At 48.9% G+C, this 25,291-nt stretch overlaps 4 protein-coding genes across 12 annotated transcripts in view; 1 reads left to right on the forward strand and 3 right to left on the reverse strand.

Moving 5' to 3' along the window:
* The window catches only part of LOC147191331 (microtubule-associated serine/threonine-protein kinase 3-like), a 30,600-nt gene extending 28,955 nt beyond the window's left edge, over positions 1 to 1,645 (reverse strand). For all 3 annotated transcript variants that reach the window (XM_086135558.1, XM_086135554.1, XM_086135557.1), the window contains exon 1: positions 1,184 to 1,645. In XM_086135558.1, coding sequence (XP_085991684.1) covers positions 1,184 to 1,324 — 141 coding nt within the window. In that variant the 5' untranslated portion in view covers positions 1,325 to 1,645. The remainder of the gene's footprint in view (positions 1 to 1,183) is intronic.
* A 799-nt stretch (positions 1,646 to 2,444) lies between these two features.
* bcl7a (BAF chromatin remodeling complex subunit BCL7A) lies at positions 2,445 to 7,038 on the forward strand. 4 transcript variants are annotated; one of them, XM_086135989.1, is made up of 6 exons: positions 2,445 to 2,627; positions 3,883 to 3,964; positions 4,405 to 4,501; positions 4,586 to 4,735; positions 4,919 to 5,001; positions 5,080 to 7,038. In XM_086135989.1, the coding sequence occupies exons 1-6, from the start codon at positions 2,536 to 2,538 to the stop codon at positions 5,146 to 5,148; spliced, it is 573 nt and encodes a 190-aa protein (XP_085992115.1). In that variant the 5' UTR covers positions 2,445 to 2,535; the 3' UTR covers positions 5,149 to 7,038. The 4 variants fall into 4 exon arrangements, with proteins under 4 accessions (XP_085992115.1, XP_085992113.1, XP_085992114.1 ...); XM_086135987.1 differs by having other exon boundaries at positions 4,405 to 4,735; XM_086135988.1 differs by having other exon boundaries at positions 4,919 to 7,038.
* Positions 4,177 to 20,570, reverse strand: clip1b (CAP-GLY domain containing linker protein 1b). Of its 3 annotated transcripts, XM_086135984.1 has the most exons (21): positions 20,424 to 20,570; positions 19,333 to 19,483; positions 18,616 to 19,136; positions 18,099 to 18,223; positions 17,559 to 17,760; positions 17,284 to 17,481; positions 16,833 to 16,936; positions 16,685 to 16,745; positions 15,711 to 15,815; positions 15,056 to 15,217; positions 14,891 to 14,986; positions 14,477 to 14,534; positions 14,171 to 14,256; positions 13,521 to 13,595; positions 12,329 to 12,414; positions 11,289 to 11,379; positions 11,042 to 11,207; positions 10,691 to 10,743; positions 10,496 to 10,608; positions 9,869 to 10,152; positions 4,177 to 5,427 (listed from the first exon to the last, which is right to left on the reverse strand). In XM_086135984.1, exons 2-20 carry the CDS (start codon positions 19,439 to 19,441, stop codon positions 9,918 to 9,920), a joined length of 2,646 nt encoding a protein of 881 aa, XP_085992110.1. In that variant the 5' UTR covers positions 19,442 to 19,483; positions 20,424 to 20,570; the 3' UTR covers positions 4,177 to 5,427; positions 9,869 to 9,917. The 3 variants fall into 3 exon arrangements, with proteins under 3 accessions (XP_085992110.1, XP_085992109.1, XP_085992111.1); XM_086135983.1 differs by lacking the exon at positions 4,177 to 5,427 and having other exon boundaries at positions 7,681 to 10,152; XM_086135985.1 differs by lacking the exons at positions 4,177 to 5,427; positions 15,711 to 15,815 and having other exon boundaries at positions 7,681 to 10,152.
* Positions 20,571 to 21,092: 522 nt separating this feature from the next.
* Positions 21,093 to 23,811, reverse strand: denr (density-regulated protein). 2 transcript variants are annotated; one of them, XM_086135711.1, is made up of 8 exons: positions 23,618 to 23,811; positions 23,061 to 23,155; positions 22,461 to 22,480; positions 22,303 to 22,387; positions 22,130 to 22,210; positions 21,924 to 22,040; positions 21,697 to 21,836; positions 21,093 to 21,424 (listed from the first exon to the last, which is right to left on the reverse strand). In XM_086135711.1, the coding sequence occupies exons 2-8, from the start codon at positions 23,143 to 23,145 to the stop codon at positions 21,380 to 21,382; spliced, it is 573 nt and encodes a 190-aa protein (XP_085991837.1). In that variant the 5' UTR covers positions 23,146 to 23,155; positions 23,618 to 23,811; the 3' UTR covers positions 21,093 to 21,379. The 2 variants fall into 2 exon arrangements, with proteins under 2 accessions (XP_085991837.1, XP_085991836.1); XM_086135710.1 differs by having other exon boundaries at positions 22,130 to 22,218; positions 22,302 to 22,387; positions 23,618 to 23,810.
* Positions 23,812 to 25,291: the final 1,480 nt, after the last annotated feature.

Below are 25,291 nucleotides of genomic sequence, written 5' to 3' on the forward strand. Positions count from 1 at the left end.
GAAAATTGTACAGACGTTCATGAGTGTCACAGTAAGCTTAAATGTGTTTGAAGAACAATTTTTAAATCTTTTTTTTAAAATGCTCTCTCAATATCGCGGATTTTCACCTATCGCGGGTGGGCCTGGAACATAACACCCATTTTAAACACACAAATCCACTTTAAGTAATGACTGTGAAAGGATACGATTTACATTTTTGGTGCCATAGTTGCCAAATAATGGTTATTTGCGGTGGTTTTGGTTTAATTTTTTCAGAACCTGGGGAAAAACAGGGAAGAGTACACACGTGGGAAAAAGAGACAATATGCAGATCATAACCTCGGCCAAAGCACTTTGTCAACTTGGCACAAGCTGAGGAAGTGCCTCCTCAATGTTGGTGTGGCTCTGGGAAATCTTGTTTTTATTCAAACGAGTTTTTCTCCTTTGAGTGGGGAGTGCGCTGATAAACATGCCTCATGCCTTCAGCCAAGTTTCTAAAGAAAGTTGCATTAAGTCATTAAGCATCCAAAAGGCAAGTAATGGCCTGTCGTAGCTGTAAAAGCGGTGAATGACACACTTGTTTTTCACTGCTCCTTCACCTTCAATGGGATGTTTGAAAGGGGATACAAGGTGGAAAATGGATTCGTTTTATGTTGACATACCTACAAAGTATTATTAACGTGCAGTTTCATATATCGTTTCAAATACACGAGGAAAGTGAAGCGGTTATCCCAGTTTTAGATTTCAGCCCTAACATAATTGACAACGGCCCCATTGGCTGATTTTGGTGTCATTTTAAGTGTGTCATGGACAAATGTAACCTGATGGCACAAAACAAGAAAGAAAAAAAACAAAAAGTGGAGCAGCACAAAAGTCAGAAACGGGACAGGAAGACAAAGAAAAAGGAGGGCTAGAAATGAGCATTTGATAAAATTCTAATGTTAATCGTTTGCTTTTATCTTCTGTGGCGTCTTCTTTTTTCACGAACAAAAGAGAAACGTCTGCTTGCAGCAGCCCACATTTGAGACTTTGTCCATGGATGTGAAAATAAAACTTTGCACTGCAGTACACAGATGTGAAGGACCCAGTGATTGCCAAGCGTGGGTCCCAAAATGAGGTTTTACAGCGAAAAACGGTGAGGGGTGATGGTTTTTTTGGCCTGAAGTTATGCATGCTTTTTATTTGATTGATTTTTTTTTTTTACCTTCTCGTCTTCTTCACACTCATCATCTTCTGTACTCTCTGGATTTCGATCCTCTTCCACTTTGGAAATCCTCCCGAAATCCGAGTCGAGTTGGCCGCCTCCCAAATCCACTTGGGAGGACATTTCTCCGCTCTCCTCCATGGTCGTCTCACGCAAGGACGAAGAAAAGAAGGAGGAAGAGAAGACCCCCCATCGAGGACGTCCGTCCGCCCCCCAAAAAGTAAGCGTTAGCCGCTAATTATCCCGCACCTGCGCACTGACTTCATTCTCCGCGCGGCGGGTATAAACACAACAAACGGCCGCGGAAGTAAGCGATGGAGTTGTGTCTCCTTCGCACGGGGTGGCGACCACTGTCACCTGCCGGAAGAGAAGTCCATATTTCGGTTCCAAGCGCCTCTTCCCTCGGCTCGGCCGCTAACGCTTCCGCCACTGGAGCTCTCGCTACCGTGGCGTCAACTAGTCCAGCGGAGAGCAGCGCCCTAAAGAGCCAAACGTAAACCGCGCCCACATGGAGGGAGCGCCGACCAATCGCGTCGCGGCGAGTTTTGACCAACTTTAGTAAACGGAAGTCATCGCGAGTTGAGCGTGTCACGCTAATAACGATGTTGTAAAAGTTAATATGAAAAGAAAAAGTTGCAACTACATGCTTAAGATTTGAATAAAAAACCGTTAGAGCGTTTGTGCTCGTGTCTTTGTGTGAGTGTGTGTTTAAGTGTTTATTTAAGGTTTTGGGATTGTCGCCTATGTATGACGTCACTATAAACCCCGTGTCTTGGGGTGTACAGTCATATCATGGCTTCGAACTACTGTCACTGCACGTTTAATTTTTCATATTTTTGATAAATAAAATGTGTTCAAGAAAAAAAACAATAATATGTATTATTACTACTACTACTACTCGTATTATAATGCAAAAAAAATACATAAAAAAGGGGGCAGGGGTTGCAACGTTTGCATGATGGCACCGGGTCCCCACTTTAAGGGATTTTTCACACTCTTGCCGAGTTATCGGCTTTTTGCAGCAGTAAAAGCGGCCTCTATCGGCCAAAGTCAGAAACGTTGGCTGGAAAAGACCCAATCATGCTTTTACGAACACCCGTTAGCCTCTCAAATTCAGTCTAAAGTCACCAGACATTGTCATTTTCATCCAAACTTTTTGGAGCGCAATTGGTGCTGCTAGCATAGACTGACTTGGTCCTGCTCGCCCCGCCCTTACCCATGTGCTTAACCCCAGGCGGCGCATGCGCACAGTGCCCTGCTCGCTCCACTGTTTGCATTGTGTCTGAACGGAACAGAGCCGGACCGGCGAGCCCGTCCTTCGAATATTAACCCCCCCTCCCCTTAACGCGGCAATGTCGGGCAGGTCGGTCCGAGCGGAGACCCGGAGCAGGGCCAAGGATGACATCAAGCGAGTTATGGCCGCGATCGAGAAAGTACGAAAATGGTAAGAGGCGGTGGAGGGGAAGGCGGTGTGTTGAGGGAGGGGGGTGGGAGACAAAAAGCCGTCTCTGTGGTTATCTAACGAGAGAAAGCCGTGTTGCCGGGGTTGCGATTGGGGAACCGACTGAAATGAAACAATTGGGAGGCTTTTGACGGTCGAGCTGGTTCGCGACGCGTGTGTGTACCAGCATAGGGGAGCTGTCGCCCGGCTGCGGAGCAGCTCCTCCTGCCCGCGCGGTGGAAACCAGGAGCCATTTCGAAATCGGTCACATGAAACAGCCTGAAGCCGAGCACACACGGCTTTGAACGCCCCGGAGAGCCGCGATGCTCGACCCGGCGACGATTGGACGACTAAGTCCTCGACTCCGAGCACTTTGAAGCTCGGAGTCGGGGTCTTAAACCAAGCGCCTTTTTTGGTCGAAGTGAGTAAGAGAACAAGGCTCCCGGGTGGCGGTGGGGGTGGGGTGCGGGAAGTCGGCTGCTGGGACGGGGCGGTGAATGGCTTGAAAAACAATGATTTCGCTGAATTGCAATTAGTTCAAACTATCACGTTTAATTAGCATTAACATTTGGGCGTGTTAAATTGTCACCGCATGTTATGCCTGGTCGCAATGTAACTTGTGGCTTGAGCGCATTTCACCTGCGCCAACAGTTCATAAATAAATAAATAGAACATCACCCACTATATCATGCTCAATTAGAATTGACACTCTGCGTGCGTGAAATTAGCAGAGCGCGAAATGCTTGCTAGATTGTATAGTACAATTGCATTGATAAATGCACATAACCCCGGCCGGGTCAAAGGTTTCCACACAACGAAATTCTTGTCATGAATTCAAATTTGTTTTGAACAGCTTAATCAGCTTCGACAGTTAGTATGTGTGAATTCTTGCTCATAATACTAATTGGACGCACAACACTGGGTCAGAACTTTGTAATATTACAACTTACAGATCAGTCATTATTTTATTATAACAGTTACACACCCAGTTGCCATTTACGTGGGTGTGTGAAATTAGCACAGCATTAAACGCTTGCTAGCGCGGGTCACCCAGTGACAATACTGGTTGGAAGCATGATCCCTAAATATTTAGTTCACAGCGCATATCATGAATGGAATAAAATGATAATTCCCCCCCCCCCCCCCCCCCCCCAAATGCATGATGGAAAACTTTATCACGTTAAACTGGACTTATTTAGAATTGAGCAGTTTTGAGACGATGTACTGCTGCCATGTAATTCTGCTGATTTGTGTCCAGGGAGAAGAAATGGGTGACTGTGGGAGACACGTCCCTTCGTATCTACAAATGGGTGCCGGTGACGGAGCCCAAGTCGGATGACGTGAGTAGGATTGCAAAATTCCAGTAATTTGCAAAGCTGGAAAATTTCCATGGGAATTAAAACAAATTTTAAAAAACAAAAACAGAATGTTGGTTTTTAACACAGCTTATACTGTGACATCGTCCTGGCTAAAATAACCAGATTTCATGCATGTACCTTGATTTAACAACAAAAAAAAATACTTGGGGAAGGAAAGAGATTTTGTATGGGTGTTCGCTGAGGACAAAACTTTTCTTTTATTTAAGTTTCATTATAATACATTTCTTAGCTTCACTTTCCATTGAGAGTTTGCAGTTTGGAATATTTCCCATCCGAACATCCCTTTGGGATATAAACGGGGTCACGGCTCAGTGGTAGCGTGGTCGTTTCCCAACCCGGAGGTTGGCGGTCTGATCTGTGTGTGACTTTGGATCGCTTTATTCATTCTTCTTGTTTTGAAGAAAAACAAGAACAAGAAGAAGGGCAAGGATGAGAAATACGGTTCCGAGTTGACCACCCCCGAGAACAGCTCCTCTCCCGGCATGATGGACATGCACGGTGGGCATCAAAAATGCTTCCCGTCCCGCATTTCACCACGGGTGGGAAAAGAACAGTCAAATATTTCAATATTGTGCATTCCAGATGACAACAGCAACCAGAGCTCCATCGCCGACTCTTCGCCCGTCAAACAGGAAACAAGTTGTAGCACCAGCCCGGCACCGGAGTCCGCCGGAGCCTCTCACCGCGAGAATAGCGACATCAAGACCGAGCAAAGTCCAGACACTAAGAGGGGTGAGAGACTCACGCTAACGTGTCCCGACAACAATTTGCCTCGGAGCAGTGAGGTTTAAAATTAAAAGCGCACGGCGCACCAAAGGGCGCCCGCAAGGGGCTAAACGTTCACATAGTTAGCCCAAGCGGCTCGCATTGGCATTGTTAGACCACGTGTCGTTTCTGTTGCGGCCATCCTCTCAGGTAAGAACGCGGCGTCGGCGGAAGCGTCTGAGCGAAGCGCAAAGCGGGACCCCGAAAAAGACTCCGACGGCAAAGCCGCTCAGGTAACCATGACAACAGGTCCGCTTGTACCCACAACAGACGGAGGAGCCGCCAATCGGTGTTTTGGGTTTGTCTCTCAGGATGTGGACCAAGAGGCCCCGCCCACAAAGAAGTGCAAAGTGGAGTCTCAGGACTTTGAGGAGAGTTAGTTTCCTCGATGCCTCCCCCTCCATTAACTCTATTAGGGCTAATGGACTCCCACCCCTCCGTACCAAAAGGGAGTATCGACACACACACACCCTCCCCACCTCATCCGCCTTCTGTCCACCCACGGATGTTAGAAATCTGATGCCGCGCTTCCAGTCCACCAACATGGAGCATCCGCCGGGATAGAGGAGGATTCCAGGGGTTTCCGGGAAGGGGGGGGGGTGCCCTGATGGTCCCACTAGATTGATTTTAGGGTTTCTTTTCCTCAGGAGGGTCACGCACTGTTACGAAAAACGGATCACAGGAGAAAAAAAAAAGTGCTGCTGTTAGTGGAAGTCTCTTCTCTCTCTCCATGGAGACAGTGTCCCGCTTTTTTTTTACCGAAGGCGGCTTGTGGTGCCATCTTATTGGTTTTGCCTTAAAAATTTTCATTCCGGACAGACATCCTGTAGGTTCAGTTAGCTTAGCACAAAGTCAGGAAGCAATATCGAGCCTTTCTGTCCTCCTTGTAGGATGAGAGGCTGGCAGTTGGCGGTGCCATCTTTTATTTTGCCTTAAACTTTATTCCATACAAAAAATGAAAGGGGGCATGTCATCGTACACTACAGCTTCAGTTAATGTTGCATATTTTAGCATAAAGTCCGCAAGCATTTATTTTTGGGGGGTGAGGGCGGGGGTGGTTAATCCAGGAAGATTTGTCCTCTTGTTCCAGGTTTAGTGGTAACTTCTTAGCCTGATGGGGGGGGGTTTTTTCTTTTCTAAACAGAATAAACCAGGTGACCTGACAAAATTAGTGTATCTTAACCAGAAAATAGGAGTACAAATTGCGGCCTAATTAGCTGAATGCTAAATTTTCCATGTGGCAGTTGTAGCGTAGTTTAGCATAAAGTCCAGAAACATGAGAAAACCAAGAGACAGGAAAGACTGAGGTGCACCCTGCTGCTTGTGGGCTTGACGCTACTGTCCTCGCATTTTTAATGTCAACGATGCCCAGTAATGTTCGTGCATCTTAGCATCTTTTTTACAAAATATTCTAGGAACCCAACAAGGTTAGCATAGCTTGACGAAAAGTCTGAATGCAGGACGAAACCAGTAAATAGGATGACAAAACGAGGCGTTTTTGACTTGATACTAAAGTCGCGGCCCTTTTTTTTAATGGACCTATCCAGGCAACCAACCGGGTTAGGATATTTTAGCATAAAATCAGAGGAAAATGGGAAATGAGATGACAACAAGCCCCGTTTTGAAACTACCGCGTTGTTTTTTTTTTTTTTTTTTTATCATCACTGTCATCCTAACTCCCAATTAGGTTAGCGTGTCTTAGCATCCAGGAAAGGTAATGTCAGAAATAGGACAAAGCGATGCTAACTTCCAATTAGAAAATGTTTTCCATGAACATTTTGTTTTCTGGTGCTGTCTAATGGCTGGATCCGCGTGGCTCTCGATGTGAACTTCCCGCAGGTAGCAGACTGGCTAGCCGGCTAGCTAACGGGTGCGCGCACATGGTCGGAGAGAAGAGACGCTGTTCGGAGGACGGATTAGCATATACCTCATTCCCAGTCCAGCCGCGCTGGAGTTTCCAATGCTATTCTGTATGACATTGACAGTGAAATGACATAGCATTAATATTTGCGCTCCTTTTTTTTTTTTTTCCCAACACTTTGTAGCTTTTCACCCGATTTGAGCCCAGGAGTCGCTTCCAAGTGTGTTCACAGTGTGAAATCGTGTACCTCTTTTGTTTCCTCTTCTCACACCTTCTGGACCAGTTTTGTTTGTTTCATTCTAGAACTTGTACAGATTTATGCTTTGTTTTGACTTATTTATTCCATCGGTAGTGCTTGGTTTTTATCGCCCAATGGTTTTGTTTTCTTAATAAAACTAAAAATTTTGGACTCTGTTTTTCTTTGCGCCACTTGCACCCCGCTGGAATTTTGAAAACTGAGCCCCCGTAGCCAGTTTCATTCAGCAATGTGAAATTCTGTAAAGTCATGAGTAGAGCCACGAAAAAGTCTCATGGAGTCATGCCATTTGGGTCTGAAGCAGGAATTATGGCTTGGTAAAACCTGACACACGCACACACACACACCCTTTTTTTTTTTTTAAATAAATCCAATTCACAAAACCAGTTTCACTCGGCAACATGAAATCAATGAGAAATTCAGCTGCGAAAGCCAGAATGTTTTCAAAACCTGAAATTTAGAAGACACGTATACCATCGCGTAGACGCCCCCCCGCCCCCCAAAAAAACATTCTCAAGAGGACAAGTTTGGAAGTTTGTCATGTTGGTTCCTTGTGGCTGTTGTAGGTACAATTGCCATTTTCCAGAGGCCCTTTAAAACAATCCTTTCCTCGAGATTTTGTCCCAACGTCATACCGTTTTTTTTTTTTAGACAAACGCGCAATGTTAAACTGGGAAAAAAGTGTCTTTTTTAATGACAAATTTTGGTGACTTTGCAAAAAACAAGCAACACTTGAAGTCGCAACCCTTGCCTCATTCTCAATATTAAAAAAAAAAGGCTGGGTCGGTGAAAGAGTGGACTTGCTGCTCGTTGTATTGGACTGTTAAAAGTACAGGTAGAGTACATAGAAAAAGGGACATTTGACAAACACATCCGGAGACGCCCGCGACATATAAAACAATGCATCACATACCAAGTGCACAAGTTTTTGTTTTCTATACAATAAATGGGAGGGCATCTTATAAACAGTGCAGAAAAATAAGCGTTTTGTACACTTGAGCTGTATGATGGCAGTGTGCGCACATTGGTCACACAAGAAGCTTCTGATCTGTATTATATACTTTTTTTTCTCAAAACGCGAGTCGCACTGTACGCGCGGGGATTCAGCAAGATCCACCAAAAGTTGTGCTTCCCCATGACATTGATATGTTATAGAAATTCTGTTTGCGTTAGCATGAGGGCGGGGCCAAGAAAGCTGTTTCGCTTTAGGAAAATGCTCAATGAATTGATTCTCTCTTTCCCGCCCCAGCCTTTGAATTCCATGAACGAAACAAACGAGCCAGCCTTTACGCTAAAGCTAAAACAAAAGAACAGCTTCATACAGTGATCATTACAAACACGGTCATCTGAAAGTGATTACGTTAAATCATTCTTCCAACACGCGCAAAAAAAAAAAAGCAACATATTTGTCAATAATGGTTGCAAACACCGCGTCGACGCCGTTATTCGTGGTTAAAGTGAACAGTGCAAAGACGGCAAGTTCGCAGAGCTGCTACAGTAAGAACGGAATCGTGATAGCTCGCTTACATCGCTGAGGCCATCCGCGAATATCGGGGGTAAAAAAAACAAAACGACTCGAAACAAAGATTAATCACAAGGGAAACATGATTAATTATTAAAAGTGTCGACGCTAAAATGTGTTTTAAGAGCAAAAAAAAAGTCTTCACATGGCATCCAACCATTATGCGAACCGCTTAATCCTCACGAGGGTCGAGCCGGCCGTTTTTTGGGCAGCAGGCAGGGGGTGCCACGAAACGGTCGCCAGCCAATTGCATCGCACAGATAGACCAACAATCATTTGCGCGCACGCTCACACCTCGGGGACAAATTCGAGTGTTCCATTAAGCTGCCATGCATATTTTTGGAATGCGCAAGGAAACGGGGCTACCAGGAGAAAAGCCACAAAGGCACGGGGAGAACATGCAAACTCCACACAGGAAGGCCGGAGCCCGGAATCGAACCTCTGGACCTACTGTGAGGCGGACGTGCTCTCCAGGTGATCACCGGGCCTCCTCTTAGCATAGCAGGAACAATATATATATATATTTTTAAGTGTAACTAACTTTTGTGAAAGCAGAACAGTCTAGTGGAGTCTGAAAATAAAACAGTAACATCACGGACATTCCAAACGCGTTGGATTCATGGATGTGCTTTGCTTCAGAAAATGCCCTTTTCCTGGGGGGCGGGGGGTGTCAAAACATTTTGAGAATGTGCTGTCGATGCAAGTTCAACTAGGAAATGACGCAACAGGACGCCCGGTTATGGAATTGCATAAAAATGTAAGCTGGTTTGTTTATTCTTCAAAGCCAAACTTATCCTGGAGATTTTGTTTGATTTTGACCAAAATTTGAGCTACGTTAGCGAGAGCAGTTCGGTGAGGTCAAATGACAAAATATTGGCGTTTTCATCAGTGCGGTGACTTTTGTTGACTGTTTGTGTAAATTCAGCCCCATGGGGCAGTCTGGACTTTGAGCACACAATATTTGGTAGCCATGTCTATTAAGAGTAGACCGACAAAAAAAATAATAATTCTCACAATGGCATGCCTGAAAAGACACGGGGCGTCACCCATTTTAGGTTCATTTCGGCTGTTACGTGGGGTCGTTAATACCGAGTCCTGGGGGCTTTTGTCCAACCGCGACCAAATTTGAACCTCTTCTACCAGACATGATGAACGACACCAAATATAAATTATATCAATTTTTTTTTTGGGGTCAACGCATGTGGGTGGAGCACAGAGCCGAAAAGGTCTGAAGCAGACATTTTTGGGCCATTTTGGCCGTTTTCATGGGTCCTTGAAAGAGAAACTCCACCTCGATTTTGATCCAAGCGCGACCATATTTGAACCTCGTGACCGAGACAGTTGTGAGTTTTCGTCATTCCATGTTGGCCAAGTCCGATGACATCAAACATGAGGTGACCCGATTGGTTGGGCGGCTCAAAGGGAACGTTTGCTCCCGAACGGCCGCGGTCAACTACTTACGTCGGTCGCCGAATATCGGGAGCGGTGAGGTCTCGCATCCGGGAAAGGTCTAGAAGGTGCGATCGTCGCTGCAGGACTCGGTGGTGTGGTCAAAGACCTCGCAGATTTTGCAGTACGGCCGCTCGCTGTCACGGTGGCCGCGGTAGCTGGAGTGCGGCACGGCGTCGGGACTCTGCGCCTGCGTGGGGCAGTCCTCCGTGTCGTGCAGGTCGAAGCGGTCGCAGATGTCGCAGAAGGGACGCAGCGGAGCTTTTTTGTCACGCTTGGACTCCGCCGGCTCCACACTGACCAAATGAGGGGAACACTTTTCTCAGTCCGTTTGTACGCAACGAAAGAGACAACTACAACAAATGTACGATTTAATCCGGGTAAAGAACAAGAAAGTCCACAAATACGTCGACATGTACTGCATATCGATATCTACAGATCCTTTTCATGGGTTTTAATTGGCCAAAAGTGCTCACAAGTGACCCGAGTGGCAAATTTCTAGAGATCCAATGCCAGAGCGAGGCAGCCGTCACATCTCGGATGGGGGCAAGTTTGGAGCCGCAAACGGCAGAACTGCGATGCGTGCCACCCGACCGGTCCACCGTGCCGCCCGTATATGATTTCGATGTGCGCTCTTACCCGTCCGCGGCGTCGTTGCCGATGAACTCGGCCACGGCCAGCTTCTTCAGTTTGATCTTCAGCTCTTCGTTCTTGCGCTGCAGGTCGACGATGACGCTGTTCAGGAAGTTGATCTGACGGGAGAAAGGTTTGGACAAACGTCGGCGTTGGTGAGGACGGCGACGGCGGCGGCACGCGGACGGGCGCCCGCCTCACCTGACCCTCGGCGAACTCCTTCTCCTCCTTAAGCTGCTCCAGAGCCTTGTCACCTGAAGGGGGCGGTGGCGAGTTAAGGAACAAAATGGACGCGTGGTCGCTCCGACTCACGAAAATGACAGAGAAGGTCCCGCTCTCGCCTCCGGGTTCTAGTCCCAAGTGAAGGTCGAGTTCTTTGAGAAGATTCTGCTCCAAAGGTTGCTCTTTATATTTGTATTCAAGTCACATTTGATTTCGCCCTTCATCACAAACCGCCTCAAAGGCCTTCACATGCCCGCAGTTGACAAGTATTCCCGACATCCCCTGACCTTAACTCCGGGGAGGGTGAGGAAAACTCAAAACCTCGGTCACCTGAAAGAGCCTCCTCCCGCTCGCCGTCCTCCGAGGCCGACCGTCTCATGAGCCTTTGCTCCAGGCCGCGGACGCGCTCCCGCAGCTGAGCCTTGTCGCGCTCCAGCGTGGCCACGGCCGAACGCAGCGTCTCGGCCGCGGCGTTCTGGCCCCGCAACGCCGCCACCTGACGGGAGAAAAAGCGGAGTAGACGCCATGATGAAGAGCAAGGAGGATGGATGGCGGGGTCCTTCTTCCGGCCGAGCACCTCGGTCCGCAGCGTCTGCAGCTCGCTCTCTTTGTCGTCGGCGACCGCGTCGGGGGATTCCTGGGCACCAGAGTCATCAGCGGGCATCTTTCTGCACAAAAAAACCCCAAAACAAACAGACTTTTGATATCTATTTCCACGTAGTCCCATTTTTGATGAAGACGAATGAACGTCTCGATGGTGATTCCTACTGATGGCTCCGTTTACATTCAAAACTCGCATTGAGAGTCGTTTTTATATAAGCTTGAATTGAATCGAACTTTTATGAAGCGCTTTTTCCTCAAGAGGACGGCGGGCGTCTTCGGGCAGTAGGCGGCGGACACCCGCAACCGGTCGCCCAGCCGAACGCAGGGCACACGTCGACAAACAACAAACATTCACACCTCTGGACAATTTCCAGTGTTGCGTCAACCTGCCATGCATGTTTTTTGGAACGTGGGAGGAAAGCCGCGTACCCGGAGAAAAGCCACCCGGGCACGAGGAGAACATGCATCCTGTAATCAATGATGTTTGTCCTGAAACGATCCTCGCATAGCTTGGAGACACGTCAACAACAAAAACGAGAGCAACTTCGCTGCCTCGTCATAACAGATGTTCTCGCTCTACATAGCCACACGCACACACGGTGATGTCATTGCTGGAGCCAGGCGGCGCAAGAAGGACAGCAATTACATAACACCGGCAGAGTGATGGGAGGAAGCGGGAAGCGGGAAGTCTTTGATTGCTTTGTGTGCGTGATGATAGCTCAGCCAATTACATGCATCCGCAGCTCTGACAAATCACGGTGGGGAGGGGGCGTGTACCATGCAAAAACACCCGCGCACATGTGCAGACATTCTAAAAATAAATGTGAACATCGGGCAGAAGCTCACCAGAAAAACAACACGCATCATCTGCTACTTTGAATAATTACGGCCTCTTTCCTCCGAAGGGAGCCTCTGCTCCGATAAGACGCCATGTTCTCAATTCATCGGCAGGTGTGTCGTCCACGCCAATAAATGAACGAAAAAAACGAACAGCATATCATGAATGCGACTTACGCGTCCTTCTGGGTGTGGTGCTGCTGCTCCCGAGCGAGACTTAGCTCCTCCTGGTATTGGCAATTCTGCTGCTTCAGTGTATCCACCTGCACAAGCAAACACGCGTGGAGGTCGGAAAACTGAATACGGCATGAATAAACCGTCCACGACAAGCGGCGGCGGCAGCAGCGGCAGGGGGTCGCGGGACAACAGGGAAGCAACACTCACAAGTACCGGCGAACGCATATGAACCGCCGCAACACTCCAACGTGGCTAAAAATAAACTTTCAAACGCGCGCGGCAGGGGTCAATAATTTATTATAACTTTCACATTCGTGATGACGCCGCGTCAAACACGTGAAATGCGCTAGCCGTGCGCATCAAGAGCAGACCTGCTAAAAAGGAACCAGGAAGTCTGCCGTTTCGGTTCAAGGAGCTCATTTTGGATCTTGTCGTGCCATCCGGAATTTGAGAAAGAATTCGAGCCCTTGACATCCCTCCGATAGGACAGTGGTGACTGTGACTCCCAACTTGTCCCAATGTGCAGTGAAGGCATTTAAAAACAAATGTCCCGTGAGCAAATAAGTGTCTGTGTATCACGGGGTTTATTCCGGTTGCAACATTTCTGCACGATGAGCTGCTGACAAGAGTTGCGGAGGTCTTGAGAGGTGAGTCACTATGTGTGAAAGAGGCAACGAGTCGTACCTGGTAGCAAGGCGAGTACACGCCTCCGGAGTAAGCGTGACGCAGCGACGCAACGTCCATACCTGCGTGGTAGCTCCCCCTGCTACGCTGGCATCGATAAAGTGCTTCCCCCCCCTACTAGCACCGCCAATACTCTACAAGCGATTGTGAGGGAGACAGAACAGCCTTTTTCTCCATCTCTCCCTCTCTCTCTCTCTGGTTTCAATTATGTAAGCAGGACTAAGACCCACCCCCCCCCCCCACGCCGCCACTGCTGCTGCTTTTAGTTTTCACGCCGGCGACGGCAAGCATCACGCATCAGGCTGGAAGCATCAGCTGAGGTTGCCGCTCGTTTAACCACCTGAAGGGATTATTTCTCTTTCGATTAGTCGGCGTTGTCACGTGAGGTGTGCCGCGTGAGGATTACATCATCACACCTCACGCAGATTCGGGAGCGTCATCGCGAGCGCGCCGGGCCCGCTTTTAAAATGCGCGTGGCGACTTCCTGTGGGAGCCAACGCGTTCTAACCTGCGTCTCCAGCGCCTTCTTCTCATCGGTCAGCTTCTCCACGGACAGCAAATTCCCCTCCGACGTCTCGGTGGCCTGCGTCGACAAGATGGGAAGCACGTGACTTATTACCGCTGCGTCAGCCGCCCGAGAGCATGAAATAATACGTTTGATGCTCCGCGTTCACCAGAGCGTGCACGGGAACGCAGAGTACGCCGGCCCCTGGGGGCGAAGGTGCTCCATTTTAAAGCGAGGCTCGCCAACCGCAGACCCCGTTCGGGAACGGGCCGCACAGAGGGCGTAAACCAAAAATGTTTTCCGGGCCGGCACTGCGGACCATTTTGTGGATGAATCAATCAAACTCCATTTTAATGTCTATCCCTCGATTCAAAAGATTCAAATTCGAATCGACTGTGCAGGAAATGGACAAGCGTAAAGGAATTATGATTAAGTGACTTTCGCGGTTTGGTCCTTATCATGTCAGGGAAAAAAAAAAAAAACGGAATCAATGTTTAACATTGTTTTCCAAAGTAAAAGCAAATGCTTTGTTTTGATTCGTCACAAATATATTCCGTCTGCTTTCATGGAGAATGCCAGTCCCAGTGCCAGTGAGAGCAGAGATTATTCCGATGGGACATCGTGCCGGAGTGCAATTCAATGTCAACGTTAACCTGAGACAGCCGAGCCTTGAGGTCCTCTTCCCGGCACCGGCTCGCCTCTTTCAGCTCCTGCAAGTCCTTCTTCCGCTGCTCCAATTCTGTCAAACGGCAGGCGACATTGTAGGATAGGGTCAGTGATGGCGACGCCGACGCCCAAGCGGCGAGTGAGGTGACGGGTAAGGCGGGTAACCGGGCAGGTTCGGAAGAAAGCCGAGACAGAGGTCAGGCGACACGACGGGCTCTGAAGGAAATGAGGTGGCGAGAAGGATCGACAGAGAGAGAGAGCGGGCGGTTGAGGTGAAGTGAGGCGGCGTTTACCTTGCGTGGCCTTCGCCGTCTTGCCGCCGTCTCGCTCGGCCCGCTGCAGCTGTAGTCTCTGCGGAGGAGAAAGACGCAAGAGGCGTTCTTGTCCTTTGACTCCCATCGGGCAGGAACGAGCTTGGTGAAGCAAATGCCTCCTAATGAGGCCACTCGAACAATGCCCTCGAGTCCAAAGACACGCAGACAACCGCGTATGCTGTAAACGCGCTCGCACGTCCTGTCTTGACTGAACTTGAACAAAACGTGACATCGTTTGCGGGCAGGAGAACATGTGAGGAGGTAAGACTAGTGTCCGATTGCAATCCCCGGGCGGTCAGCAGTAGCCTATTGGCTAGCTGTAAGTAGGATGACTTCGGCGCAATCCCACTGGACAGTTAGCGGCAAGGTGTTTTACACTTTTCTTTCTCCTACCAAGCTACTCAGCTGCTGCTGCAACAAGTCCTTCTCATCCCGAACGGACCGAAGCGCCTTGTCTCGACTCTCCAGGTCCACGCTCAGCTCGCTGATCTGCGGCAGACAAGACGTTGGCCCGTGTATTGACATCTGAGGAATTGCGGTTGCGTTTGACCAAGCGACCTTCTTCTCCTGGGACTGGGCTTGGGCCTTCAGGCTGGCTAGCTGCTGCTGGGAGAGCGACGCCGCGTCCTCCTTTTGAAGCGACGCCCGTAGACGCGGCTGCAGGTCCGACACCTCCCGCTCCAGCTCCATGATGCGCGAGCGCTCCGACACCGTGGCCACCTGCGCGGCAAGGAGGAGAAAACGAGTCCTGTCGTACACCGCCAGCAGGTTGCTCGCGCTAGCGGTGGCTACTGTCGAGTGGCGATAACGGAAGTAGGAAGAGTCACAAAAACCTCGCTTTTGGTGATGAAAAAGTCTTGACGAACACGGAATCCTACAAAAATGCAAGCTCGATTTCCCTTAGGAAGGAATCACCCTGCTGTGCTCTTTTTTTTTTTTTTTGTCCATGTTTTTTGCTATGGAACAGGGTGTTGAAGTTGAGATAGCATTTAAGTTGGGACAGAGGCAGGATAGCGTGCGATTCACTCGGCTGCGGCTAAAAGGCAAAAGCGGATGCTGGAGCGTCAGTTCCGGCTCCGGCGTGCTCATTTTGCTGGATCTCTGAGCGAAATAGGAATGGGCGACCCAACTGAGCTTCAGTGTCTGTAAAGGCGGTGTGTTTTTTGTTTTTACTCTAGCTCCGGTACCCCGGTGGCCATTTTCAGATTTTTACCCTGGCGTCCTCTAAATCCCGCTGGAGTTTGTCAGCTTTGGTCTTTTCAAAGAGCAGGCTCTGCTCAAGCTCCTTAATGCAGGCGTGCTCCAGGCGGATCTGCGTCTGTTAGTGCGAGAGAGAAAGAGAGAAGCCAGAAAGCGGCTGGCGTGCATACTTGAGGCCACATTCAAGCGGCACAGAGAGGAAGCACACTCGGTCAGAGACAATCAAACGCTGCGACGGTGTGACATCAACAAGCCGTGTGCCGGCGGCTAATTTAGCACCGATGAGAGAAGACAAGAGAGAAGAGCGTCCGGTGAGTTGACGGTAAGGCGGCAAAGGTGAGGTGACGGGTTAACTTGACAGGTCTGTGGGTAGATGAGGTGAGGTGAAAGGACACGTCACAGGCGACTCAAGGGCCGGGGGGTAAGGTGCCAGAGGAGGTGATGTCGGGAAGGGTGAAGTGAAAGGAGGAAGTAAGGTGGCGGGTGAGTTTGCTCAGTAAAGCGTACGGCGGAGGTGGCAGTTGAGGTGAGAGGTGACCAAATTTCCTAATATGGAAAATGAAGGCCGAGGTTGAGAGCTGACCAAAGACTCCGCCCCCGTTGGTCTCCTCTCGTCGCTGCTAAATCGGCTTTGAAAAGACAGAGGGGTGACAAGAGGAAGACGTACAACGCTCTCCGTGCATGGGAATGAAGCAGGAAAGAATGGACAGCTAAAACGTTGGAGGTAGACTTTCACGCAATGCAAAAAGAAAAAAAAAATCCAAATTTGGCATTTTCGGCACGGTCACCTAGGTTGCCAGCAGTTGATACCGTGGTGGCCGTGTGTTGCGTTTATTTGGAGGGGGCGGTACATGAACCCTGTTCTAAGAGTTTGGCGCGGAAGAAGAAGCCCATGGAACAGCTGCGACAACGAAGATTCGCCGACAGTCATCTTGAGGTGGATTCAAGTTTTATGAATCGGGGCCAATTAAGGAAGCGTCAAGTTACCTCCAGGTCGCCTTTGGTGATGCACGCCTCCTCCACGCGAAACTGCAGGTCTTCAACTTTCCTGCCGTGGGAGGACAAAATAGTCCGGAAGACTTTCGTGAGCAGAAAGGTTTTGAAGCGACGTCAAGGCTCGGTCGGGGCGCCTTACCTTCTCTCCTCCTCCAGCTGGTTGAGCAGCTCCACTTTATCCCGGTCGGCCGCTTCCACCATCGACCTCAGCTGGTCCAGCTTGGCCTCTGTCTCCACAGCGTACTGCCACGCACGCACGCGCATATTTAGCAAGTTGGTACGCGGTGCACTCAACTGGGAGCACTGTCACCTCACAAAAATGTGACTCGGGTAAAAGTGAAAAGTAGTCCCGTAAGTAATTATTTGAGCAAGTACTCGGTGGGAAAAAAAAAAACCCCATAAATAAAGTCCTGAGTAACAAGGAATCATTTCAGATTTATTTCTTTTAATCAGTGAATGAACATCTAAGTGCCAAAAATATCAAATAAAGACATTGCCCAACAAGATGACTTCACTAAAAACAATGAGTAAATGTCAATCAAGCTAAAATAAGACTCTTAGTAATGTTTGGAGGTGTTGGCGTCACACACCTGATCGCGGCCTTTCCTGAGCAGGGCGAGCTCCTGTTGCACCTCGCCGGCGTGGCTGGTGGCCTTGGCCACCTCGCAGCGCTCCAGGTCGCGCTCGGCCAGCAGCTGCTCGATGTGCTGCTGCTTCTCCTTCAAGGCCTCCTGCAGGGCCGTGGTACCTGAGATTTTGCGAGCGTATCTGGCCGACGTCTCCGTCAACTGAGGAAGGAAGAGGAACAAAAATGACACGAAGTAAAAATTCTCATTGAAACGATGCCGAAATGCCACCGCCTCACCAGTCCCGCTCGGCTGGGTTTGCCGCTGACCGAGGAGGCGGTGGAGCTGATGGAGCTGATGGAGGAGGCGCTCGGGCTCTTCTTGAGGAGGGACCTGCGGCGGGAGCTCCTCGCTTTGGTCGGCGTGGTGCACGGGAAGCCGATACGCGTCACCTTGTGGACGGGGGCGAAGAGGCCGTACCGGGGCATGCACTGAAAGTACCTGGGGGGGTTGGGGGAAGGGCACCCAACACAATTAGGATGTCTGCAGGATGAAATCATACGACGGGATGGAATAACTGGAAATCAGGGAAACGGAAATTCCCCATCTCATGTAAATGCCGAGTTTGTCTTTTGTTACCATGGTGACCAGGGGCGGCATTCGGGCGTTGTGACAATGAAAGGGCTACCCAATTTGGACTTTTCCAACGATCAAAAATAAATAAACAAATAAAGGCAACCGGAAACAAATCCGGTGACGTTTTGTGGCATTATTGGAGATTTGACCGCAGCGTGCATGTGAAGGACAAGCGGATGGCGGTGAGCGGGCGCGCCGTGTACCTGGTGCCAGCGACCGCCCCGTCGTTCTTGCCCAGAGGCTCGTCCAGCTCCACGCCGCACCAATCCCCTTTGGCGAAATCCGTTTCACCCAAGAAGCGCACCACACCCGCCTTGGTCCCGCCCACCTAACCGCAACAGACATAACGTAACCGAATGGAAAATTCCATTTACATTCCTGGCTCCAAAACATTCGTGCAGGCTGAAAAAGTCTAGTAGTAGTTTGCGACTTTCTGGAAGGGAAACTCATTACTGGTATGATAAGAATATGTTACAATACTCGATTAACAGCTTCTTTTTTTTTTTTGTCTACAAATGGAAAAACAAAACTTCACTCGTAAGACACAGTCATTCGACCAGTGCGCCCAGGTTGTTGTATTAGCAAGCCGAATTGTCTTACGACTTGAGGTCAACATACTGCGAGTACACGGAACTCAATCAAATATATGGAAGAAATAATCAAACGGCTTTCAGTGGAGTATAGACAGAACAACTTGAGCGGTTAATTGGGAATCCTCACCAGGACACGCTCTCCTCTCCTGAGCTCCCACTTGTTCCTTTTCATGGATTCCGTGTCAGACAGGTTGGACACCGTCTCAGTGGATTGGACTGTTCGGTTCAGCGTGCCGGTTAGCTTTCCGCCAGGTGAGATGGTTCCCGTTGATGGCGTCCCACCCGGCACGGTCTCGCTTGCCACTTGCGTGGGCTTCGCCTGCCCCCCGTTGGCTTCCTTCTCCAGCAGCGGGCTTCTGGTTAGCTTGGAGGGCCGCGTGAAAATGCCCTTGCCGTCGTCGCACTGGAAGTAGCGCACGCCCGCCACCGAGCCGTCGTTTTTGCCGATGGGTTCGTCCAGGACGATGCCCGCCCACTGACCCGGGGCAAACTGCGTGCCGCCCACGAACTGCACGTGGCCGGGCTTGTTGCCGTTGACCCATACCCGCTCCCCAGTCTGGAAGTCAGCGACGTCATCCTGAGCAGGGGAGGGAACGGTGCCGCCACCGCTGGGGGGCTTCTCAGAAGTTGGAAGCAGCTTTGGAGTTCCTGCAATGGCAGTTTTCAAGATTTTTTTATGAGATTCATTCAGGGGAGCGGGTCTCAACTGTTGTCATCTGATCGCCCATGGTTCCCTCTTTTATTAATACTGTATTTATTGTTTCCACCGCGCAGAGAATATACGACTGTGAGTATCGTTGTACGCTCAACTAAATAGAACATTAATCCTCGCTTGGGTTCGTACCTGAGGAAGGGGTGGTCTTCATGGTCACTACAGGTGGACGGCATATTTTAGTGGGTGGCTTGAGCCCACTAACTTTGCCCGCTGTAGTCATGGCTCCTGCTTTGTCCATCTTATGGGGGGGAGTCCTTCCCCACCATGTGATTGGCGGGACCTGAAATACGTGCATGTGTGTTTACAGATGAAATACAGGATCTTGCACACATCATCACACACAGCCTCTGTATGAAGTGAACCTCCGCCAATTCAAGATTCACATTCTCGAGAACTGTTCTTACTAATAACTGAGGTTTTCATTTCTGTCGCAAAAGTATGTAATGATCTTTTGAATCAGGTGCATTGAAGAAGCGTGACAAGTACAGCAGGTTGGATAAAGGCTCTCGAGGACCGGACTTGGGCACCCGTGTGCTAAAGTAACAATACTCTACCCACTTCTGACCGGGTGTGAACGTCGCTCACTGACATTAGCAATCCATACCTTTCTCTGCATCAACCCCCTCCCCCCCCAGCAAACAGCGGTTGGTCCGGTCGGACTAGGTGAGTACGTGACTGGTGAACCGCGAATGTGCGGGAGGACGCTGCGGGAAAAAGGGAACTACAGCACTGTACATCAACAAATCTCTGCTCGCTGACCCCGCCCAGGCGGCGCACTCGCACCCAAACAACGAGCAGTCCCTCTGCCCTGTCAAATGGCCCTGATGTCAGCCTCCAACTACTTCTGACGAGTCCTAATTATGTTCCCATACGTCACCCATACACAAAACATAATCAAAAGGAATTTGTTGCGTTTATGTCGGGAGTCTTGTTGGACTGACTTTTAAGACAGTCCCCCGCCAAATACTGTATACCTTTTCACAAAATGTGTCTTTTCACAATTAAAATGGCGTCCCAAAACCGCGACGTTTTAAACTCATTTTATGCTATTTTTAGCCCCTTTCATGTCCGTGTAATTCCCGAACTAGCTAGCAACAGATTAGCGATAGAACGTCGTAAACCAACAGGGGACGGCTTGAACAGAAATGACAGCGTGTCGCCGCTTTTAACGCGACAGTTACGTCAAAGATGGACGCGCGTGTGTGGCCGTGGACGCTTACTTGCTGTCGGCCGGAGTGGATGCTGCATAGTACCGTTACAGGACATGTTTTTTCCAGGCAGGCAGTCTTTTCCCTCTCCTCCTTTTCCTCCTGGCGCTCGATGCCGCCTAGTGTGACGTCACCGGCAGACTCCACGTCGCCTTCAGGAACCTCGCTGGAAGCTCGGTCATCTGGCAACGGCAAATTCGGCGTGATGTGGAAAATCCGAATTATTCTCGCGATATCCATCTTGGTGTCACGCACTTGTCCGCTCTTTGTTGTCGCTGAAAGACAACTCATCGCACTCGTAGTGGGGCAGTCTAAAGCGCGCAGTGTCAAAAAAAAGTTTAAGTGGCCTAATGTCAACTATCGCCATAAAAATTCACGTGCACATCTTACCCTGTGCCCACATCAATGTCTGAAAATATCAAAACGATCACACCAATAGTTGAGATTGTAGGGACATTACCATCATCCTCCCAATGGGTGCGCACTCAAGCATAATATCGGTTCATGAGGAAAATCTAAATCTTCAGGGTATTGTTTTGATATTGTCAGATTGGTGTGGGCACAGGGAATTGTAGTGACCAGGAGAGGCATCAAAGAAAAATAGTAAATGCAATCCGCGTCATAAACAAACCGGCAGACAATTACGATCAAAGGCAACAGGTGAGGACAGATGAGCAGCCCTGAAAAGAAATCTTTTTAATGGTTTAAACAAGGGAAAAACCAGAATCGATGAGCCTACGCTTTCACTTCAGGGAACAACAGTGTGTGGAGGGGCTGACATGAGACCACACCCTTTGGCGAGAAACATGAAAGAAACCAAAAACAAGGTCAAGTGAGTGGCCAGGTACTGCGCAGCGTTTTATGTACAGTAAATAAAATAGGTATAAAATGACGTTAAGGTGTACATTTGGCCGAGTTGTCATTTCTGGTCACATCCACGTTTTCAGTAAAAGTGCACATTTTGGTCTTCACTTCTTCACCTCGCCCAGATCATCGATGCTGTCGTCATCCACCTGAAACACACAACGCATACTTTACTACTTTGAGCTTATTTGTTAGAGGGTTAGCAACTTTGAGCTAATTTTGCTATGGGTAACTGTCACGAGCTTCATGAGCCAGTCTGAGCTTCGTAGCCAGGTTGAAGCAATTTATCTGCAAGTGGCGAGCCTCAACCGATTTGTATGCAATTAGCCAGTGTGAGCAAATGTCGCTGCTTGACAGCGACGTTGTTAGCATGAAGTTTGTCGTCTTTGTTTTCCCAATAAACCGAGAGACATAAACTCACCTCGGGCCACTTCTCTTGAATGACGTCGACGATGTCGTCGGTGAAATCTCCCTGAATGATGATCTCGTCCTCGGCCGTGACGGAGGCGCCACAGGAGAACTTCTGAGCAAAGAACCGCTGAGCCTCTTTCAGCTCAATGTCTGTAGACCATCGCCACCACATGACACAGTGTTTCAGCATACAAATTGTAGGCAGTATACATGCAATCATTCGTGCAACAAACTCACCAAAGGTTGCCAGGCCGCACACCCGCGTCACGTATTTCTTCTTAGCTCGGGGGATTTTGGCTATCGTCACCTTCTGAGGGACCGTCTTCTTCTTCTGTTTGATCTGGCCTCGCCCGCCTGGAGAGGAAAGCAACACAAGTGAGTGCAATGGAGGAGGCGGCATAGGCCACAATTCACTATCCAGACTACATCGTCGTTGCTCAAACCTCTCTTCTGCTTCTTCTTCTCCTCCTCCTCGGCAGCAGGGGGAAAGTCTCCAGCCTCAGGGTCCTTTTTGGGGGCTTTGACTGCGGGGCCAGTAGGACAAAAGGACACAATGCAAACTGTTAAACACCAACATCACAAAGGAAAGAAAGAAAACACATTCATTGACACTTACCGAGAGTCATCCGGGCAAAAACATCCGGGAAGTTCTTCTCCAGCCACTGCCGACATTTGGCTGGCTCGGGCATGTATTCGCAGTACTGTCGATGTAACAGATTACAATTAATAATTGGACATACAGAATAAACAGAGTATTTAACATGCAACACTCACCTCTGAAGGGAGAGAGCACACTGTGGAGGGGAGGGAGGAAAAGGGAATGAATCCAACTACTGCATCACAGACAAGATGCGATACATACTTACGAAGGTCCGTTAGCTTAATGCTAACACCCAATGCAAAATGCCATAGATGGCCTAACAAAGGCACTACTAATGAAATCATCATAGTGTCGGTGATCTCAAGTTGCAAACATCTGATGACCAAAGCCAGAAAACTAGTGAAGCGTGAGAGTGCCAGCCCGAGTGCCAGCCCGAGATGTCAATTTCAGTCGACAGCAGGGGGCAGTGTTGTATAAAATGTCATCTTGCATTGGTTAAACACAGGTGGATTTATTGGTTTATCGATCATTCTTATTCACCAATCCAATATTAACACCAACTAGTGGGGCAAAGAGAACATATTAAGTTGGCAACACTGACACAGCCTTAGTCCTCTGGCTCCTCTCACTTCACAGCCACGTTGTTAGCATAACCAGTGCGCATCAACAGGGAGGTGCAATGAACTATGGAACCGTCTTCATTAAAACAATTAACAAATAAACCTAATTTCCCAGTTCAACATACACACCTATGGAAAATCAAATAGTTTTACCTCCGCAATAAAGAACTTTCAATGGGTACTTTGAATCGGGATCGACCGTTTCATGCTCTGTAGACTCCATCTCAGTCGTAGCCATCACAAAACGTCTGGAAAAAACAAGACATTGATTAAACATTGTTTGAGTTTAAAGCTGTCACACACACACACACACATTATATATAAGACCTATTTTAAACAGAGGTGTTTACAGATTACTATTTTTCTTTTATTTATTTTCAACACGGGGGGTTTGGAGTGTGATGGGGTGTATTATTAGCTTCCTCGGTAGCACCTACAGCTACATGAATGTACATGAGCCGGCTCCGGTTAACACACGCCCGTAAATATTGTCAAACTTGAAAAGCTTTTTTAAAAAGTACGGAGGCAGAGTTGTTTTTTTGTGCTACGAGTATCGTAAATTGGCTTTTCAAAACACACACAGTCGCGTTCGAGCAATTGTTCCTTCAGCCTAGTGTTGAGTCACACACAGCTGTCACCGTTAGCGCCTCGTTAGCTTAGCAGGCTAGCTCCGCTGCCCCAAACTCAAGGGAAACAACCGCGCAACGCACCCTGCAGAATATCCGTTAAACGCGATTTCTTCTTGATAAACACGTTGGCATTGTTGGCGTTGGTGGACGCTTCAGATAGTAATTCTTTTGTTGGCTTGTTTGCTTTCTTCCAGGAGCTATCGTGGTACAGTTAGCGTACTTTGAGCACACCCAGCACGCAGCGCCTCGCTCGCTCGTTTGATGGAAGGGTGCGGACGAAAGAGCGCGCTGGCATTAGTGCCCCCTGCAGACTTGGAAGACAACAACGGATCCCGGTGTGGCTCGGAAATGTACGTGATAGTCATCGTTTCAAATTGTCACTTAAATTCATTCACCATGTTTTCTATGCATTAAATATACGAAATAGGTTATATTTAGTACACGACAACGGTTAAAAAAATTCAGCGAAAAGATGTAGAATTGCTAATCCAAATCCTTTGTTTAAGTTAAAGTGCACAGACTCTGCAATGTACTTCAGCGCAAGGAAAAATGAAGCAGACATACAGATAGTTGAGGAGAAATAGAAAGTAAAATAAAAAGTGCAAGTAAAACGATACAGTCTCCGAAATGTACCTTACTTCAGTACAAAAGTTTAAAAAAAAAGGACGATAAGGTAGCAAAACTACTAAAAACTATCCATTCATCCATTTTCTGATCCGGTTATCCTCACAAGGGTCATGTGGTGGGCTGGAGCCTATCCCACCCAGCTGTCTTTTGGAAGTAGGGAGGGGGGGGACACCCTGAACTGGTTGCCAGCTAATCGCAGGGCACACACAGACGAACAACCATCCGCACTCACACTCACACGAGGAAGAATTTAGAGTGTTTGCTAAAAAACTATTATTGTTTTCAGCTCATATTGCACGGCCCTACTAGCTTCCTGTCAACGTTCACTCAGTCACTTCCCAGTCCCAATAATTCACTTCCTTGTGTAGGCGAATCATTGTATCACACTGCACATCCAGTTTGCATCACGTCTAAACTTGTTTCCTTTGCTCAGGGGAAGACGACAGCTGGAAAGACGAACTGCTGCAAGTGGCCCACTCCAAACAGTACCGCGCTGCGTCGAAGCTGCACTCTCTGCGACGGGTACCCAAAGCAGCCTCTCTATCTGCCATTCCCTCACCCTCGCCACAAGGAAGTGAGGACCAACGCTGTTTGCGAGCGACATGCTTCCCGTTGAGTTACATTCCTCCAGTTTGTGGATCACTGTCACGGCCCAAATTAATTTTGCTCTTTTTAATGGGCATGTCGCCACCACCGCTACGACGGCTGGCGGATGACTCCGGAGAAGCCGGGGGGGGGGCTTCAAGGCCCCTGGTGACCTCCTTCTACTGTCAGGACCGCCAGACAGACCGCCACCACCACCACATAAACACCCCACCTGCCCAGGTTAAAGCCTGTTCAGGTGTTCAACTGCCACTCAGTGTGGTTTGGGTGTGTCCACACTTGACATGTTTTGCTTTCAGAGTGCCGCAGCTCCACCCAAAGATAGCTACTGTTCATCCCAGCAGGGGGGGAAGGCAGGCTGGGCCAGATTTGCTGACACTTCAAGAGGCAAATGTGAAGCGGGATGTGTGGCGTTAGCATCCGCATACCCCGTACTGCAAATTCACCATCATGAACAAGGGGGCATTTATGACCCCCGGGCAGGGGCGGAGGGGCTCAGAGAGGTACGGTGGGGCCGGGCACAAA

This window comes from Hippocampus guttulatus, chromosome 17 (genome assembly GCF_054856545.1).
Source record: "Hippocampus guttulatus isolate MCC_2025c chromosome 17, RoL_Hgut_1.0, whole genome shotgun sequence".
NCBI classification, from domain to species: Eukaryota; Metazoa; Chordata; class Actinopteri; order Syngnathiformes; family Syngnathidae; genus Hippocampus; species Hippocampus guttulatus.

What these genes read in the sequence shown, in the direction of transcription:
- bcl7a (XM_086135986.1), top strand. Translation starts at nt 2,536, where the DNA reads ATGTCGGGCAGGTCGGTCCGAGCGGAGACCCGGAGCAGGGCCAAGGAT. An exon ending in ATCGAGAAAGTACGAAAATG is followed by an intron (nt 2,628 to 3,882) that starts GTAAGAGGCGGT and finishes ATTTGTGTCCAG; the next exon opens with GGAGAAGAAATGGGTGACTG. An exon ending in AAGTCCAGACACTAAGAGGG is followed by an intron (nt 4,736 to 4,918) that starts GTGAGAGACTCA and finishes CCATCCTCTCAG; the next exon opens with GTAAGAACGCGGCGTCGGCG.
- clip1b (XM_086135984.1), bottom strand. Translation starts at nt 19,441, where the DNA reads ATGGACAAAGCAGGAGCCATGACTACAGCGGGCAAAGTTAGTGGGCTC. An exon ending in AGCAGCAGCTGAGTAGCTTG is followed by an intron (nt 14,535 to 14,890) that starts GTAGGAGAAAGA and finishes TCTCCTCCGCAG; the next exon opens with AGACTACAGCTGCAGCGGGC. An exon ending in GCGGGAGGAGGCTCTTTCAG is followed by an intron (nt 10,744 to 11,041) that starts GTGACCGAGGTT and finishes CGCCCCCTTCAG; the next exon opens with GTGACAAGGCTCTGGAGCAG.
- denr (XM_086135710.1), bottom strand. Translation starts at nt 23,145, where the DNA reads ATGGCTACGACTGAGATGGAGTCTACAGAGCATGAAACGGTCGATCCC. An exon ending in GAAAGTTCTTTATTGCGGAG is followed by an intron (nt 22,481 to 23,060) that starts GTAAAACTATTT and finishes TCCCCTCCACAG; the next exon opens with TGTGCTCTCTCCCTTCAGAG. An exon ending in TTCAAGAGAAGTGGCCCGAG is followed by an intron (nt 21,425 to 21,696) that starts GTGAGTTTATGT and finishes TGTGTGTTTCAG; the next exon opens with GTGGATGACGACAGCATCGA.